General features: G+C 42.6%; 1 protein-coding gene across 1 annotated transcript in view; it reads left to right on the top strand.

Annotated features, from left to right (window-relative positions):
* Positions 1-15,223, top strand: part of OTUD7A (OTU deubiquitinase 7A) — a 203,582-nt gene extending 188,359 nt beyond the window's left edge. Inside the window, exons 11-13 of the mRNA XM_088443465.1 lie at positions 10,649-10,763; positions 11,479-11,563; positions 13,651-15,223. Of these exons, the coding sequence (XP_088299591.1) occupies positions 10,649-10,763; positions 11,479-11,563; positions 13,651-15,078 (1,628 nt within the window). The 3' untranslated portion in view covers positions 15,079-15,223. The remainder of the gene's footprint in view (positions 1-10,648; positions 10,764-11,478; positions 11,564-13,650) is intronic.
* The last annotated feature ends 1,074 nt before the right edge of the window (positions 15,224-16,297 follow it).

The raw sequence follows: 16,297 nt of genomic DNA, 5'->3' as shown, positions 1-16,297 counted from the left end.
AAAAACACTACCAAAAATGATATAACATACATACAGTACAAATTTACATTTAATATTTATAATATGGTTCCTAACACCTAAAAACTGTTGCCCCAGCCCAATGTAACTAAGGTCCATAATTCTTCTGTGTCAGCTAGAGAGTGTTTACTGTAGCTACATCCAGAGTGATCTCCTTATAACGTGCTTATTAAATTAGTAGACTTATACAGGAAATTAAGTATGGACCAACCAAGATATAATTATTATTATTTATAGAGCTCCACCAATGTATTCAGTGCTGTACAGAGAATATTTATTTCATATGAGCCCCTACCCATTGGAGCTGGACTTGCCCATTTTTTTGGGCAGCCGGGAGAGCCACACAATTTTTGGGAGCTTCCCGGCCATTCTGGGAGGATAGGCTAGTATGACGCACATATACACTAGGGTTATTTTGTCAGAATCCAATTAACCTACCGGTATGTTTTGGAATGTGGAAGGAGTACCTGGTCTCGAACACTGGGAGAACATACAAACACCACACAGGTCCATGTTCGGTACTGTGAGGAGAAATATGAACCATTACACCATTGTACTGCCCAGATATGCTTTGTTATTTTTACAGACTGTATTACCCTGACATGACCAACATGTTAGGAATTCTTTATATAATTGTTTATACAATTGTATTTCCAGCTTCCTTAGTGGATATCTAAGCTGAGGGAAATGTTGAAAAAAAGCTGGGTGTGAGAATATGATATAAACATATTGAGGGATACTGGAAAAGTATGAAGTATAAATAATTTTATTGGTAATGGGTGAAGGCATAATGTGAGATAAATTATCCCGCAGGGCCTGGAACTAGCACAGTACCTGTAATTATTGATGTCTCATGGCCTGGAACTAGCTCAGTACCTGTAATTAATGATTTTCACGGTCCTGAAACTAGCACAGTACATGTAATTATCGATGTCCTCGGGCCTGGAACTAGCACAGTACTTTTAATTATCGATGTCCCATGGCCTGGAACTAGCACAGTCAGGGGCGCAGAGAGGGGGGGGCGGGTACAGATCACCCGGCCCCAGGGGGGTCCGGCGCCGCCCCCCCCCTCACAGCAGCCCAGCACACTGTTTGTGGCTGCTGAGCAGCAGCCACAGCAGTCTCCTATGCCTGTGCGGGGGAGCGATCACACTGATCGCGCCCCCCTGGCTTTGCGCCGGGCTGAGGGGGCTCAGAGCGCCCCCCCTCCCCAGCGTGCAACAAATCTTTTTTTTTTTTCTCGGCAAGGGGGCGTGGCCACGCCTCCCCTATTAGGCCACGCCCCCTATTACCGGGGCCCGCCACGGCTCTTGGCGGGCCTGAGCACAGTACATATAATGAATGATTTGCCAGGGCCTGGAACTAGTACAGTACTTGTAATTATCAATCTGCCAAAGTTGGGAATTAGCACAGTACCTGTAGTCAGGGGCGGCTTAAGAGAAATACTGTACCAAAGTCTACTGCGCATGCGAAAATCTCAGTGAAAATGGCCGCTATTCCTTTTTTCCTTGTGGCTTGTGCAGCACTAATGCGGGACTCTGCAGAGGTAAGTATAATACAGGGGGCAGGGTGTGCGATGCACCCATTAGAGATAGGCTACTGCCTGTAATTATCGATTTCCCAGAGTCTGGAACGGACATAGTACTTGAAAATATTGATTTCCTGGGGCCAATAATTAGCACAGTACCCCAGGAAAGAGCAAACTACTTGCAACCATAGATTTCCTGGGGCCAATAACTAGCACAGTACCCCAGGAAAGAGCAAACTACTTGCAACCATAGATTTCCTGGGGCCAATAACTAGCACAGTACCCCAGGAAAGAGCAAACTACTTGCAACCATAGATTTCCTGGGGCCAGTAACTAGCACAGTACCCCAGGAAAGAGCAAACTACTTGCAACCATAGATTTCCTGGGGCCAATAACTAGCACAGTACCCCAGGAAAGAGCAAACTACTTGCAACCATAGATTTCCTGGGGCCAATAACTAGCACAGTACCCCAGGAAAGAGCAAACTACTTGCAACCATAGATTTCCTGGGGCCAATAACTAGCACAGTACCCCAGGAAAGAGCAAACTACTTGCAACCATAGATTTCCTGGGGCCAGTAACTTGCCATTTCTGAGGTCCTAACTGTCTAAGTTACCTGCACGTGCTCAAGAGCCCACACTGTAGCACTACGCACTGATCACTTAGGCTGCATATAAATGGTGATTCTCCGTCCCCATAGCAGCCAAAGGGTAAAGTCAACATTTAGATTTTTTTATGTATGTTTTAATTGAACCAAAAGGACTGGAGACTGTCTTCATTACACTTGTTTTTGTGCTTCATGCGGTGCTATTGTGCAGCATATGAGACTACAAAATGTAAGGAATGCTATATTATGTACTCTTTTGTTTTCCTTCTTTGACATAAATCTGTTTATATAGCTCATGACGGTGGAGTTTTCCCCTGATGAAATGTGGGATGTTGCAGTTGCTTAGATTTTTTAACTATCTCTCCCTACAAACATTATTCTATTTCAAAAAACATTGTAACGTATTTATTTTACTTTTCTATTAAGCAAAACTTCTAAACCAATCAGCCCCTAGACGGGATGTTGTCGGCATCCCGACGTGTTGGATCCCGACGGTTTGTCAGGATCCCGGCACCATCCTGAAGGTGAGTATCGGGGGTTAGGTAGCGGTGTTAGGATAAGGCATTAGGGGGAGGGTTAGAATTAAGGTGCAAGGAGGGGGAGGTTAGGTTTAGGCTCTAGTGGGGGAGGTTAGGGTTAGGCATTGGGGAGGGAGTGTTAGGTTTAGGGTGCAAGGAGGGGGAGGTTAGGGTTAGGCATCGGGGAGGGAGGGTTGGGGTAGAAATTAGAAAAATACTCTCCTGTTCTCTATGGGTGTCGGGATTCTGGCTGTTGTGATGCCGCTGTCGGTATTATGATCAGTGGCATCCGGACAGCCGGGATTTCATACCCAACAGACATGTGTGCAGACAGTAGCTGACGGGTTGGTTGGGTGTGGGAAGGGTGTGAGGAGATTTACATTTATTAAAAAGGTGCTTGTGGTTAGATTGTTGAACAGAGATAAGAGAATAGAAGTATATACAGTATGTTTGGCAGTATCCAGAACATTTTAATAGGAACTTTCATGTGAGGAAGTTATTATTAGTATGACGTTCTAAGTTATGAGAGAGTTTTTGTAGGAGTTGTTACTTTATAATTCTATGGTGGACATCAAGGCAAATTTGGAGTGTGAAGTGCAGCTGGAGCTACTTTATCAAGGGCTGTTTCTAGGGTATTATTAAGAAGAAAACCAGCACCTGAAGAAAATCTATGCAAACACAGGCAGAACATACAAACTCTACATATCTGGTTAAAATCAAACTCCTGATGCTAGCAGCTTGAGGCAGCAATGATTAACACAAACACCATACTTGCATCTCCTTATGCTTGGAGAGGAACAGGAGGAGCAAGGAACATGATTAGTATAGTAAGGCTTGGATGCATAATTGCCTCCACATCTAATTATATAGCAAAGTAAATGGATTGCAGCCTAGGTTGTGAGGAAGACTGGTGTGGCTGGAATAAATTACAGAGACATACAGAATTTCCAGGCTACACAGAAGGGGTGGGAGTTGGAGAGTGACGCACATGGCCATAGTAACTGTTGTGGCCATGCCCACTCATGAGTGCAACTACAGTATGGTCAATTAATTCTTCTTAAAAATCTGCATTTTTAACAACTTTAACATTTTCAGGCTGCCCAATTTAGGGAGAGCATTGCTATGGTAGGTGCAATGAATACTGGGAATAAATATCAATGCTAAGTGTAATGTATAATATATTCATTGTAATTTGGTTATGCAGGAGAGTAATCTGAATCTTAAGATGGGTGCACACTAGACGATGTGTGTACCCAGCGACGGCAGAATGTGACTGGGCGATATATCGGGCGGTTCGTACACAGGGCCTGATTCAGACCCACTCGCGAGCGCTGTGCGCTCGCAAGCGGGTCAATGGTGGCCCAGTGCGCATGCGCACGACGGAGCCGGCTCCGTCGTGTGCATGCGCGAGACCCGGATAGTGACAGGCAAACCGTTGCTCCGGGTTTCGTACCAAAGGGGGCGTGCTGTCGATGTTGAGTGACAGCACGCCCCCTTTGGTGGGCGGGCCGGGGGAGTGGCTGCCCAAACGGAGGCGTTCCCATATGAACGCCTCCGTTTGGGGGCGGCCCCACTGACCTCACGAGTGAGGTCAGTGAGAGAGATTTCGGCTCTGTGAGAGCCAAAATCTCTCTGGGGCTTCCGGCAACGAGACCCTACCACAAGGGTCTCGTCGCAAGCCTGATAGTCGCGATGGTCTTGACCATCGCGACCATCTTCCTGGCCGCTCGCTATAGCTGTGGATGGTCACCCACAGCTATGCGAGTGGCCAGGAGACTGTTCTAAAAAACAAGAAGGCCGGCCCTGATGCAGAGCGAGCGCTCTGTCAGAGCGTCTGGCTCTGAATCAGGGCCACACTGCACAATCTGGTGTATGACCGCCCGATATGTAATTTCCCCGCCGCATCCAGAACCATGGTGTCGACTGTCAGATCTTCAGATTGCCCTGCACTGCAGGCACATCAGAAGATGCGACGAATGATGTTTGGGAGTGCACAATAGTGCATACACACTGGACGATTTTTCATTCCAATTCGTCCTAAAACGACAAATCGTTCAATATATTGTTTAGAGTGTGCCCAGCTTTAGAAATCCTTAGTAAAAAGCCACTGAACATTATGTGATTGGTAACACAGTAATTCCACTAAACAGCCAATAAAGACAACTTATTGTTGTGGGATGTAGTTACGAGACCGGCGGCCGCAATGCCGACTGGGGAAGCCCGACAAGAGCCTTAAGATAGGTGTCGAAATACAGATGCCTATCTTAATCCCGACGCCGGAATCCAGAAGGACATCTGCCCAAACGAGGTAAGTCCTTGGCACCCTTAGCATTGGATGTAAGGGGGGAGAGATTTATGTAGCATAGCGGGGTTAGCCTTAGGTTTTTTGGGGGTGTTTAGGGTTAGGCACCCCTAGGGGGAGGGTTAGGGTTAGGCACCACTGGGGGAAGGGGGGGTTTAGGGTTAGGCACTAAGGGGGAACGGTAGATTTAGGCATGAAGGGGGGGGAGATTTAGGTTTAGGGTGCGGGGTGGGGAGGTTAGGCTATAAGAAGAGAGGGTTACAGGGACTGAAGTTGTACTAACCATATGGGCATAACCCTATCAGCTACTGGTTGCCCACAGTTGTGGATCAAAAAAACTTTTTTGTGCATGCTGGCTAAAAGTTTTTACTAACAATACAGACATAAATAAGCAATTGACTCCTGATTGTCCACAGATGTGGATTAAAGCTTTTGTGCAAGTGGACTAAAGTTGTACTAACCATATGGATATAAACTAATAATGGTACCACAGAGAACAGAGTATAAGTTTTGAATTGTATACATACCTGTTGAGTTTTTGCTTAAAGGGCCATGGGCAAAAAGTCAATGAAACATTGTTTATGCAATCTGATTATTGCTTTGCTTCTTCAAAAACTAACTGCCTATATGCTTTTTTACTAATCCAAGCAAGAAAAAAGTTATATACTAACTTTTGGATCCATACTTACACAAATAGCTCCAAAACAAAGGGGTGATAAGCAGTGTACAAAAGACACTAAAGTCTCCCACACCAAGTGTTGGATATAAATATACAGATCTGTATCAATTTTTTCTAGTATTATATTTTTATGGTACTGTTATAGATTAGTGGTTACACCGGCCTGTTGTTATCAATTGATTTTTTAAATATGTGTTTGTTTATTTTCATTTAATAAATTTTTATAAACTGTTGATTTAGGTCTTTCTAATAAATTATTTTGTGTACTAGCGCTGTCTACCCCCCTGCATTTTTATACTTTGGTAAGTATATTAACCCGACCCCTGTCGGGATATCAACCATCGGGATGACGTTGCCGGTATTTTGACAGCTGGCATTACATAACCATTCCTATAGTTGTGTATGATTTTGATATAAGAATAGTTGCCCAAACATCCCTGGTGAAGACACTAGATGATTGCAGTGTTTTCATATGCTTACTGTTTTCGACACATTTCAAACCTAATTGTAAACAAAGACTAGTTCCAGGGAGCCTGCCGCCAACAAATTTCAGCACAGGAGAGTTTCATCTTTAATCTTCTGCATAGTCAAAAATATAAATAAATAGTTAAGTGCCAGGTCTATGATTACACTAATCATGGCGGCACAGCTATCTTCCTACATTTTCATCTTTTACAATTAACTTTACAATTTAATTATGGAGACTAAAAAAAAAAACCCACAAACTGAAATTATGTACACTGTATCTCGCAAATGCAACCTACTTTTCTTGTGACATTTGCAATTTATAAATTACGTATATAATTACATGTGAGTAGAACCAGAAAATTAATCTTTGGAGAAAAACCAGACTTGGGCCCTGATTCAGAGCCGGACGCTCTGACCAGAGCGCTCGCTCTGAATCAGGGCCCACCTCCATAAATATGGAGCGTCCTCCTGGACGCTCATATAGCTGTGGGTCACCACCCACAGCATATACGAGCGTGCAGGATGATGGTCGCGATGGTCTTGACCATTGCGACCATCGCCACTGCGACCAGAAGCCTGCGGTTGAGTTTCTCAACCGCAAGGCCAGGAGTGATTTTGGCTCTATCAGAGCCAAAATCACTCCCACTGACATCACTAGTGATGTCAGTGGGGCCGGCTTCTGACGGTAGGCGTTCTCTTGGGAACGCCTCCGTCTGGCAGGCACGCCCCCGGCACGCCCACCAAAGGGGGCGTGCTGTCAGTCAACATCGACAGCACGCCCCCTTTGATCAGACACTACGAGCGAAGGAAAGTCCTTCGCTCGTCGCGTCTCGCGCATGCGCACTACGGAGCTCCCTCCGTCGTGCGCATGCGCAGTGCAGACCATCAACCCACTTGCGAGCGGACAGCCGCTCGCGAGTGGGTCTGAATCAGGGCCCTGGTTTCCAATAAATCTGAGGCTCATGTACTGTTTATGGCACGTTTCACTTAAACGTAAAATGTAGTTTGTACTAACACTTCTCGCTACATAAAAGATGGGTGCACACCAGGAACGAGCCTCCCCTGTTATATTCCTGAGATTTGATATAAAAATTAGAATAATACAAAGAAGATATTTATAACTATAAACATCTTTTTTGTTTGTTGTAATCATTTGTATAATTAATACTCGCCAGCTTTGTGGAGCTCCTTGGGACTGCATGAAGATGAGATGAGGCAGCAACAGCTCAGCCTCGCTTCTGTATAGTCAGACACGGAATGTAGTAATTGCGGCGGCCGGTCTCAATACCGACATCCGAATCCCAACAAGGAACTTAAGATAGGTGTCGAAATGCCGACACCTACCTTAATCCCGACGTCGGAACGCTGAAGGGTGCCAGCCCGAATGAGGTAAGTCCGGGGCACCCTTAGCGTTAGCCGCGGGGGAGGGTGTTAGGTTTAAGGAGCATAGCGGGGTTAGGTTTTGGGCGGGGAAGGGGGGGGGGTTAGGGTTAGGCACCACTAGGTGGGAGGGTTAGGCAACCCCATGGGTGGGGGGGGGGTAAGGGTTAGGCACTAGGGTCTGTCTAGGGTGCGGTGAGGAGGTTTTAGGGTTAGGCACCCCCGTGGGGAGGTTAGGGTTAGGCACTATTGGGGGAGGTTAGGGTACTTATCTGCCCTGTTGGGATCTTCTCTTTTCGGGGTGCCAGCTATTCAGCCACCGGGATTTCATACCCATTCCATCAGAGACTGCTTGCAGAGCTAGGGGTGGCGCCACACCACGGGCAGTAAGCTACACAGAAGACACAGTGATGCAGGAAGGAGAAACAATGGACACTGAAGCTAAGTGTAGTGAGGGGAGAGTTATAGTAGGGGGTGAGACAGGCTCCCAGCACTGAGATCCATCTCCATATGTGCCTCCCCAGCCATTGACCTCACCACACTTCACTGATTTCTTCGCTTATCTCAAAATATCTCCCAGCTCGCCCTCCCCGATCTGCGCAAGATCTGCTTCTCTCATCTGTACTCATTACTTGCTCCCATTCATTGCTACTAGAGTTTTTACAGGCTGCACCCCCTCTGTAGAATGATCTCCCAAGTACAATAATACTTTCTTCTAGCCTCTGAACTGTCCTGAAAACTCAGGCAAGCTTATCAAATTCCAGAGCCACCCACGTAACCTCCATAAGATATTTTACAAAGTCCAGTACTGCCCCTCTACACAGTACACACATAACTTTACATATGTTTTCTTTCAACGCACACAACTGACTGACCAGTGGCCACTGCTGAGTGACTGGATCATATAGCCAACCAGAACCATTGTAATATGACTGCACCAATTTGCGATATGTATCACAGGTTGGGTACGGGATGCCGGCGGTCAGTATCCCAACAGGGTTAGGATACCGACACCTGCAGGTAAGTATCCTAAATCTAACCCTCAACCCTCCAGCAGCCTAACCCTCCCCCTAGTGCCTAACCCCTAATCCTAGCCTGTCTGGATGCCGGCAGTTGGGATGCTGATGTCGGGATTCTAAATCAGTTGAGTTTCTGGAACCGGCAGTCTGAGCGTCAGCATCCCGACAGCCGGGATATAAACTACATCCCTGTAGCACTTATCCTCTTGTTTCTTCAAACTGCTATTTCTATGCAGAGGGCAAGCAGAGCCTTTATACCTCTATGCCATTTGCCAGTATCCTTTTTTTTGGGGGGGTGGGGGGGTCACAATTGTAAAGCTCAATGGAATATTCTGCTGCTATATAAATAGATGTTCAAAAATGGTTTGCAATTCTTCAAAATGTATTAATACCCCTTCTAATTGCAAGATCAAACTTGCACAGGTGCAATACGGTATTTTAAAAGTCAGATAAAGCCACCGCTCAAAACGTAGTTTACATGCAGTCGGCAGGTCCGCTGTACACACATACACTTTCAGATAAATCTGCTGTGCTGCAATGCCGACCTGAAATGTCTGTGAATGATGTCATTCACAGATATATCTGTTGTACACACCAGCTGATGCACTCATGATATATTGCTCGTTAGTAGCATGAGCGATATATCGCCATTTGTGTACTCAGCATAACTCTGCTCATTGTGTCGGGGTGCTGGCACTCATCTGATAATAAATCTTTTAGGTGTCAATAGAAACTAATATAATTAGCTATAATTAGCTGTTTGAAGAATAGAAATGTTTAGCCCTTCTATGAAAAGATTTGATTTATCTTGAATAGAGAGAGCCAATGGAAGCACATCATTGTAAACAACAGTTGTAGTGCATATACTGTACAGTCCCTGCAACCTGGGTCTGGATAATTAGCAGATTTCTCTACTACTTTACATGTAAATGCTATTGTAGTTGCTGACCCCATAATCCATGTAAGTTAATACATGGATGTATTTCTGTTTATTTAATGGATTTAATGTTTCTTTCATTTTTGATGATTTTGAAGCTAAAGCAGTAGTGTTACTTGATCTGCTAAGAAAGTGCTTGGCAGAGAAGCCCATACTATTATCTGTGTGTAACTGAACAGTGGAAGATTACAGCATTCATCGGTACACCTGGGACATACCAAAGAGAGTTTATAGTTCTCTCTTGAGTCAGCAACCACAAAGTGATCGTCAGCACAGTGATCCCTGTAGTCATGTATTTGTTACAGGCATAAATAACAAATTCTCAGGCGTGACCTGTCCTCTGCTGCCATCTTGTGACATGAGTATATTACTGCAGCAAGAACACAGATTTTCAAAAACAAATCACAATCCATTAATTAAGGCTGCTGAATTCAGGATAAAGTTTTTAGGTGCATACACACACAACGATTTTTTGAACGATTATTGTTTAACAATAATCGTTTGAAAAAATCGTTCACTTTCTGAGTCAAACGATGAACGATTCTTGTTCATGCGCGTTCACGTTTGTAGTTTGTAGTTCAGTCAGACTTGTCAACTCAATGATTTTCATTAAGTTAATATGCAAAAATCGTTTGTAGTTCATTACATTTAAATGAACATAGTAAATGAACAACTTTAGTAAACGATTTTAGTTCATTTTTTCAAGGGAGAAAATCGTTTACTAAAATCGTTCATTAACTAAATCGTTGTGTGTGTATGCAGCTTTTGTATTAGGCCAAATCCTAAGGGTTTACAGTAAGCTTCTGGTTCAATTAAAATTTAGGATTTGGCCAAATAAGCCCTGTTCCTGATTGCATGCAATTTTATTGTGCATTATTCAACTGATGACTATTTATTATTTACACGTCTCCAGCCTAATTTTAATATGCAAATTTGAATGTTGTTGAGTACATGGCAAACTAATTTTATAAAGGGCCGTGTCCCTTCCAATACCACACACATTATTCATCTCTCTTTACAGGTAAGAGTGCTAATTAATGTGTCCAAGTTTCTCATATCCTTGTTGTGTTTGGACATCTTTTATATTTGTATACTTAAATTTTACGATTTGTCATGTTTGCTTTTTAGCATGCAGATATTATGGGAATTTGAAAGCATGATCATCCCTTTTTGTGTTGTTGCTTTTCCACAGCTGTTATCCCATTAACAGACTCCGAACACAAGCTTTTACCCTTGCATTTTGCTGTTGATCCTGGGAAGGACTGGGAGTGGGGAAAGGATGATAATGATAACATCAAGCTGGCAAGGTAACGTTTGTGATGAATATTTACTTTTCTTTTCCAGAAGCTTTGGTAGAATCACTAACTAATGATAGATCTGCTGTGGATTGTTGCACCTAATACGCCTGCACAGGGATAATATGAATAGTACAGAACCATTGCAGGGGTTGGAAGATATCTTCATTTACAATCTTGACTATCCCCAGCAGATACAGCATCCCTTCTTCTACACAGCTAGAGTTCATAGTAAGAACTGAATCCTGGGCTTACACAGATGGTTAATTACAGGATAATCTGCACCACTCTTCCACTTATTAAGCCAGAAAATCAGTCCATGAGGCAATACACCTGGTTGGCTACAATTATTTTTGCTCCAAAGGAAGTGACAATTATGTGACTAGATTGAAGGGCATTTTGAACGTTAAGTATTTTTTTCATATAGGAAAATAGTAGCACAGCATTTATTTTTCCATCATAATAAATAGACACAACTGTACATTGCGTCATAATAAATTGCACAAGTTCTTTGTTACATTCACTAATTCTATGTGGGTAGGGGTTTAATAGGATGTCACTAATATATGGATGTGTTTATAATCACATTACCATGTTTCCAGTTAACAGGACTACTTGGGTAATTAGAGGATTTTTTGTACTTGGATAAATATTTTCCTTTTGAAAGGTAAAATGTGCTGTCATTTGTGTAATGCTTCCTGCTGTCCCTTTGTTATTCTCTTTGCAGTTTAATTCTGTCCCTGGAGGCAAAGCTGAATCTTCTGCACAGCTACATGAATGTAACCTGGATACGCATACCCTCTGAGACACGGGTAAAGCCCTGCAGATTAAACCAAGCAATACAGGTTTTGTCTATGCTACTTGAATAAGTGCTGCCAAATGTCATGCTGTAACACTGCATTGATTAAACTGTAGACAGTGGGACTCATTCTGAGTTTGACCACTTCTACATCTAAATAAGCAGACGTAAAATGTGTTTGCTAGAGAACCGCAACCGTGTGCAGGACTACACTGGTAGCATATGTGCCAGGTTTAAGCCATGCATACTTTAGATAAACTTAAACTATTTTTTAAACATTTATTTTGATCGTAAAATACACATTAGCTATTTGAATTGAATAAAATACATTCTAATAGCTAATGTGTATTTACAGCAGGTATAATTATCCTAACCATGTATAATTTAAAATGTACTTAAATAAGCAAAAGTTTAAATCCTATAACATGTACTCAATCATTGCAGAAAGCACTATCAGCCTAAGTAGTGGATTCAATCAGAGGTGGCTTGATAGTGCTGGCGACTATCATCATAATCAGTTTATATTTCCACCATCCCTCAGACACCACTGATTGATAAAACTTTGATTGGCGTACAGTATATGCAGGTCTGCTTCTGTTCATAATTGAGTAAACAAGCTCTTACTATAGTCTGATTGCATTACACCTGCCTTTCGCTCCCCTGTCCTGGCACTCCAGTCACAAGGCGATGCCGGTGCCAAAATCAACCAAATCAGTGTGGCCTGTTTTCTGGGCATGCATAGAACCATATTGTATACTGTACGCTACATAACCTGGCATATTTCCATCCCAGTATCAGCCCCAATGGCTTATACTTCTTTTATTAAGCTATTAATATCTTTATAAAGGAACCCCAATATTCAGAGACATGACAATGAAAGCAAGTATCTGGTTGCTGTGGTGTTCATTGTTCGTAAATCAATAATCAATAATTAGTTGAGTTTGTTTCATTTTCTTAGAAATTCTGGTATCAGCATTCATTGGGTATTACATGATGATAACGTCCTGTTAACATCTAGCCAACCCCTCTGTCTGTGAACCTGTAATGGTGCAAAGAATAGAATGAGAAAGGCTATGTCACCATTGTCCTCAAAAGTATTCCTGTCGACTACAAAAAAAAAGGTGGAGGTGGCCATTTTGTGGGTTGAGCTATTTGCCACATCAAGGCCTCAATTAACTCTCTTTCCTAGTGGCTTGGTAGTCTGCATTATTATGAGCTTTGGTGTAACCCATAAATTGTGGGTGGCATTCAGGCCACAAGGCAGGTTCTCTACTGATATCTGTCTGTCTGGTCCATCCTGCAAGCTGCCTGTCTAAGAAAAATGTTACTGCACTTTCCTCGGTCCTACCACTACTGTCTTTATTTCAGAAAGATAGCTTGTTGTCTACCAGTGATGTTCTGCAAGCTGGAGCTAGGGGAGCAGCTGTGGGCTCACACAGAATACGTGTACACCTGCTGGAAACCCCTAGTGTTAGAAACAAGATTTGTAAAATCTGGGGACCAGGTTCCACATAGGATATACCACTCAAAAATGAACTTTCAATTTTGGGTGTAAATATCCGTTAAACATTTATTTTCCTGCCAAATCTAAATTAAAATGTAAAACATTTGGACTGGTAAACGTTTGAATTTATCTTTTTTATGCTGCCCACCATGGGTTAATTTATTATATTAAATGGAACCAGGTCTCTTCAGTAAAACAAATATCTAGAAAACGTTTCAATGGTCTTTTGAGCATTCCTGTAAATTGATACTCCTACAGCAGTTGACTTTGTTACTTGGCCAACTTGATAATCTCCCCCATAGCTACAGACGTAGTGATAACGCTGTCAGTACCTGCCCAACATTGCTGCTTTTGTAGTTTCAAAATAAGCATGATGCTCGTAAGCGCCCCATTTCAAGTTGGTGAGATCATATTCAGACATGCCCATAAATTTAGTAGTTAGATGACAAAAGCCAGATACACTAATAGACACTTAGGTGTTTAGGATGCTCTGAACTACTAAATGTGGATCAGCCACTCTGCACTCAGGCTAAGCAACTGGATTATATATATTTCTATAGGTTCAGTGAAATCTTTTTGTTATCTTTTCATATTAGGCTCCTTTGGCCCAACCCGAATCTCCAACGGCTTCTGCAGGAGAAGATGTACAGTCTCTTGCCGACTCCGTGGAGTCAGATCGTGAGTCTGTCTGTAGTAATTCCAATGTCAACAATGGGAAAAATGGGAAAGAAAAAGAAAAGGACAAACAAAGGAAAGATAAAGAAAAAAATAGAACTGACTCTGTGGCAAACAAGCTTGGAAGCCTCAGCAAAACACTTGGCATCAAGCTTAAAAAGAACATGGGAGGTCTTGGAGGCCTAGTGCACGGTAAAATCAGTAGAGCTAATTCCAACAATGGAAAAAACGGGGACTCCTCAGAAAAAGTGAAGAAGTCCAAATCTCGAAAAGGTAGCAAAGAGGAGTCTGGACAGTCTGCCAGCACTTCACCGTCAGAGAAAACAACCCCATCGCCCACGGATAAAGCTAGTATTTCGCCCATTGATAAATTGGCAAACAGATCGTTATTAGATAATAAAACGGACCCTTGGAAATATAGCACAGATGTTAAACTCAGCCTTAATATTTTGAGAGCTGCCATGCAAGGGGAGCGCAAGTTCATCTTTGCAGGACTTCTTTTAACCAGTCACCGTCATCAGTTTCATGAGGAGATGATTGGTTTTTACTTAACCAGTGCCCAGGAACGGTTTAATGCTGAGCAGGAACAGAAAAGAAAGGAAGCTGAAAAGAAAGCTCTTCTAAACGGGTTAACCTGTAGAAAGCTGGATCAAGAAGGATTTGTGAAAGATAAGTTGGAATCTTCACCTCAGGATAGGGCATCACCAGTCTTGCCTCAAAGCCATACAACGCAACTAGTTCTAAAACTGAAGGACCGGTCCAGCCCGACCCCTGCTTCTTACCCCTCACCCAGCAATGGTGCTAAGAAATGTGGTTCCATGCCAGTATCTGCCCATTATAGCCATACACCACCAGTCCAAAGGCAAAGTGTTATCCATTTACACGATGTCAACTCCAAGTCATCAAGCTTCCAAGATGATCCTTATAAGCCAGTGGTTGGCTCCTTAAAAACCTGTGCAACATATCCCCAACAGAACCGTTCATTGTCTTCGCAGAGCTACAGCCCAGCTCGGTTATCAGGCATACGCACAGTGAATACAGTGGAATCCCTCTCGTATGAGAAACCCACGGATCATAAATCTCAGACATACACAAATGGGTTTAACTCTGCCGATATTAGAGACTGCTTAGAATACGCTGATGAGGAGTCTCCTCAGACATGGTTAAACAATGACAAAAACAGTAGAGGCAGGAGCACAGGCTGCCCCATATATTCGCTACACCAGAGCAGGTGTAAGAAAGAGAACTGCTCTTTCTATGGACGTCCTGAGACTGAAAATTTCTGTTCTTACTGCTTCAAAGAGGAGCTGAAGAGACGTGATCGGGAAAGTAAAGTGCACAGGCACTGATTTCATTTAAAAAGGTCCAGACCTCTTAGATGTATAGTTTTTTTTTTTAATGCAAAAATTAAGTACTAAAATCACTTTAATTGCAATGGAACAAAATAGCCAAAATTGGAGAGAGCAAGGGAGCGATGATGGTGTTGCTTACTGTTATACAGGTCAAGCTTTAATTAGGATGCTCAGAATGAAAAGGGATAAATAGCCTTTGTTAGATTTTTGTCTCTAGTCATATTCATGTGTTAAGCTAAAAGGTTGATCATGTTACAGTCTGTACTGTGTATGATGTATGCTCATTAATTACTAAGGTGCCTGATTTATTTTCTTACATTAATTTCTTTTGCTATCACTCAGGTAAGTAGGAAGGGTCATTTAAAGCAAACCTGTCACGTACACACTTTAGGAGCAGCCGAACCAATATAAATCCTATCAATTATCTAGGAACTAGTTGCATCACTGGGACGTATATCACTCAGTCCCCAAAGCCTCAGTGATGTCACAGGTGCCATTTTATAGGTTGAATATTGGTTTAGCCACAGACTAGCTGTGTGTAGGTGATGGGTCCACTTTTGATATGTCTTAATATCAGTTTTGGTTCTGTATAACCAAAACACCTATTTGTTTAATGCAGTCTGGCTTTCATACTTGTTTTGATTCCTTATATAAGAAATGTATACATTGTATTACTTTGTAGGGTCTATCATTTCATGTACTGTACAGTTTACAGTAAGATTTTTCTAATGGTCTTGTACATGGTAAACATCTTGGAGAAAGATTGAAAAGGATTTAGGGACATCTACATTGTAGATTGACTTCTAAAGCTAAAGCCATTCTAGACAAGAGTTGTATTTCGTTATTAGTTTGGTTACTGCTCTGATCTGATGAAAGGGTGGCTTATTCTAGGGGTGGTAACAGATGTGTTGTATGCTATACTTGCTAATATATAGCTCACACAATGATTTGCTGTGTTCACCATTGCTGGCACAAGGCTCATCAGTTTCACCATATAATATTTTGTTTGGCCAAGGCAAACCAGAAAAATGATGTATATACATTGTGCACTTGGACACCAGAAGGTATGAGGCTGGCAAATGTACAAATTGGCACTTGGTAGATCTAGATGCTAATGAGAAGAGTAGTGTTTGGACAACCAGGACCTCGAGCAAGAAGGATGATTTTCTGTTGGGACCATTACACATTATGTGTTGCCCACTGAAACACTGGATCC

The sequence above is a fragment of the Taudactylus pleione genome, unplaced genomic scaffold (genome assembly GCF_031769625.1).
Source record: "Taudactylus pleione unplaced genomic scaffold, aTauple2 ptg000019l, whole genome shotgun sequence".
Lineage (NCBI taxonomy): Eukaryota > Metazoa > Chordata > Amphibia > Anura > Myobatrachidae > Taudactylus > Taudactylus pleione.
This window is presented reverse-complemented; position numbering and strand designations above follow the sequence as displayed.